The sequence below is a fragment of the Pyxicephalus adspersus genome, chromosome Z (assembly GCF_032062135.1).
Source record: "Pyxicephalus adspersus chromosome Z, UCB_Pads_2.0, whole genome shotgun sequence".
In the NCBI taxonomy this organism is placed as follows: domain Eukaryota; kingdom Metazoa; phylum Chordata; class Amphibia; order Anura; family Pyxicephalidae; genus Pyxicephalus; species Pyxicephalus adspersus.
The window spans coordinates 10,574,814-10,577,805 of record NC_092871.1 but is presented as its reverse complement, the minus strand read 5'-3'; the positions used below and the strand labels follow the sequence as shown (position 1 = coordinate 10,577,805).

Here is a 2,992-nt window from a genome sequence, read left to right as displayed (position 1 = left end):
AAAACCTATTGGCCCTAATTGAGTTCCCAGCAGCATAACCTACAAAATAAATCTGTAGTTTGGCCCTGACTAAAAACTTTAGTTCAATAACAAGGAACATTAAAGTCCCAAATTTTTTGTACTACATCCCTAATTCATAAGAGGCTGGACCACATGGGATAATGAATGTCTATCAATCTATCAGTGTTTCTCCTGTTTGTGCGAAATGCGTAGAGGAACACATTTTTAATGATGTACATTTGGTCATTCCTGTATATGTCAGTTGTTTATTGTATGTTTAATAATTTTGTTTTTGGGTGGTTGATGGATTAATAAAAAACGTATGATTTTATTGTTTGTACCTGAAAAGACCAATTAAGGTTTTTTTTGGTCCTCTGTCTTATAAAAACTTTAGTTGCCATGTTCTAGTGCAGGTTGGAAAATAAGAGCAGACATCCGGCTGAGGTGATTGGAACCTTCTCATTTGTATTGGTTTCTTCTAGAGGTCCTTTTATATTTTACTATGTGTGCCAGTCTCACCCACCATGTCTCTTCTCTGCAGCTGTCCATAACAGTGTGAAGGGTTCTCACAAAGACAAGAGGGCACAGGTCAGCTATTCAGAGGATTACTTCAGTTTAAGCCAAACGGCACCCAGCAACAATCCCGAATGAGCAGCAGTCACTATTTAGCTGGGGTGTAAAGACATTTCCACAAGTCCTTGTGTTGGGGTATTTGGATACTGTTGATCAGAGAGTTGCGTCTTATGTATGTATGCTGTATAATAAACTATTGTTTTGTGTCATTTGGAGTCATTTATGTTTTCTGCAGTTAAACATTTTTACCCCTTAGTAACCCAACCACTTGGCTAAACATTTAGGCCATATGCATATACACTATACACATCCAAAATAGGATGAACATCCGACCATCACACCTTTTATGAACAGTGTACTTGGACACACCTTCAAATTCTGGAACTAAACTCAAAAAGTGTTATAAAGATCATCTAAAAATCTTATGCCTAAGCAGTACCCTGAAAAATGGTCAATGTGTTTATCATTCTTCCTTAAAATGAGTAATGCACTTCTAGCGAGTTTGCTTTAGCTGTATATCTGCAGTGAGAACTAAGGCACCGCCAGTTTTATTTTGGAGGTGAGGATTGGTAATATCACTATGCTGCTAATCACTTCTTCTTGCTGTGGGTTGTGACATGGGAAGGCAAAGCCCTGCCTCTACTATGATGGCTGCCTCCATGCAGAACAAGGCCTGGTATTTTATTATTTTCGGGGTAAAATCAAGTGCAGGCAGGCCATACAGGTGAATAGCCCCTGCAATCTGCTTTTCGGCACAGCTTCCATTTACTATATAATGCTATGGCATACAAACATATTTTTCACAATTGTGTTCTTTCAGTCTTGTGACAAGGTGGCTGTTTTCTGTTCTAGCATGTTTGTGCACAAAGGCTGCTCTATAAAGACATGGTCTGGGCAGGTAATTGTGGAAGAACTAGAGTGGCCTTTTCAGAGCCCTGACCTCAACCCATACTGTGAACGCCTTTGGGGTAAATATTTGCAGGTTAGATATTTTGATGCAATATGAGTACCTGATGTTAAAACTATCCTTTTGGCTAAATGGACACAAAGTCCTATAAGTCCACTTCAGGAAAGCCTTCCTAAAAGAGTGGAGGTTATCGGCACACTGATGGGGAATCTCCATATCATTTTAGACTAGAGGTGTAGACTGGGCACCATAATATGCCATAGCACACACACACACATATATATATATATATATATATATATATATATATATCCATCCTTCCTACCCCTCTTCTTCTGTTGTTCCACCAATGATCTACTAATGACTTCCTCACTCATGACTTCATGACATGCACAGGTCCAGGACATTTCAAGAGCTGCCCCTACTCTCTGGAATGGTCTCCTCGTCCTCCTGTTCAGCTTGCTCCTACGTTCTGCTCATTTAAAAGAGCATTCAAAACACACTTTTTCAAACTTGCCTACCCAGCTTCTTCTTTCTGTCTCTTAAAACCCTCACTACTTCCAATCACTCCATATCTCCTCTCCTATTGAAACTTCTCCCACCTCTTAGAGTGTAAGCTCTTCTGGGCAGGGTCTTGTCCTCCTGTGTCACTTTCTGTATTCATCTGTCATTTGCTACCCCTATTTATTTGTACAGCGCTGCGTAATATAATAATAATAATAATATATTGTAAGACTACAGTCCCCAAATATCATTTGGTCCTTATAAAAATCCTATGGGGAAAATGTGACATTCCCCGACCTGTCTCACATAAGGCAGTGCTTAGTGTAAGAGTAACCAAGAGCCGGCCAGGACCATTTTCATGTAGTAGGATGAGAAAAATACGGGTCTGCTGTTTAACATTTGCAATAGCTAATATTATATGACCCCCAATAACGGTCCAAAACTATACATAGGTTCTGTTTTTCTTTGTTTTTTTTATCTGGTCATCCTGCTAGATTTTTAGTTTTAGGATAAAACAGAAGCAGATTTGTGACCCTAGGATACAGCACGGAGTCCAGAGGAAGTGCCACAGTCAGAAAAGGGGACCAGCACCACTGCATAAAAAGTGCAAAAACTAAAAGCAACCAAGGCAAAATCCACATTATTGGACTTGAAAAAATAGGAAAAGTTTATAATGGAATCTCTATTTGATTTCTAAAGTGTATTAGTGTGCTGTGATGCCATTCATTGGAATGACACTGATGCACTAACCCATCAAATCTCCAACACATGCATTGCAGTGATTCATAATGCACTGCTGTACATTGTGGTGAGCTGCATTGAACAAAATGTAAAATGCCCATTTATTGGCTGTTTTGATGCATTGGCAACCCTTACATTTGAATGTTCTGCCTTAATGTAACACACGTTAATGAGAATGGATAACGTGATGTCCTGGAACAGCGCAGTGTGAATGGACCCTTATGCTTTTCAAATCTCCTTTACCCTGGTACATAAAACCTTGATATC

The 2,992-nt window shown here is 39.3% G+C and overlaps 1 protein-coding gene across 1 annotated transcript in view; it reads left to right on the top strand.

Annotated features, from left to right (window-relative positions):
• NELFE (negative elongation factor complex member E) overlaps positions 1 to 782 on the top strand; it is a 10,204-nt gene extending 9,422 nt beyond the window's left edge. The window contains exon 11 of the mRNA XM_072431385.1: positions 542 to 782. Coding sequence (XP_072287486.1) covers positions 542 to 651 — 110 coding nt within the window. The 3' untranslated portion in view covers positions 652 to 782. The remainder of the gene's footprint in view (positions 1 to 541) is intronic.
• The last annotated feature ends 2,210 nt before the right edge of the window (positions 783 to 2,992 follow it).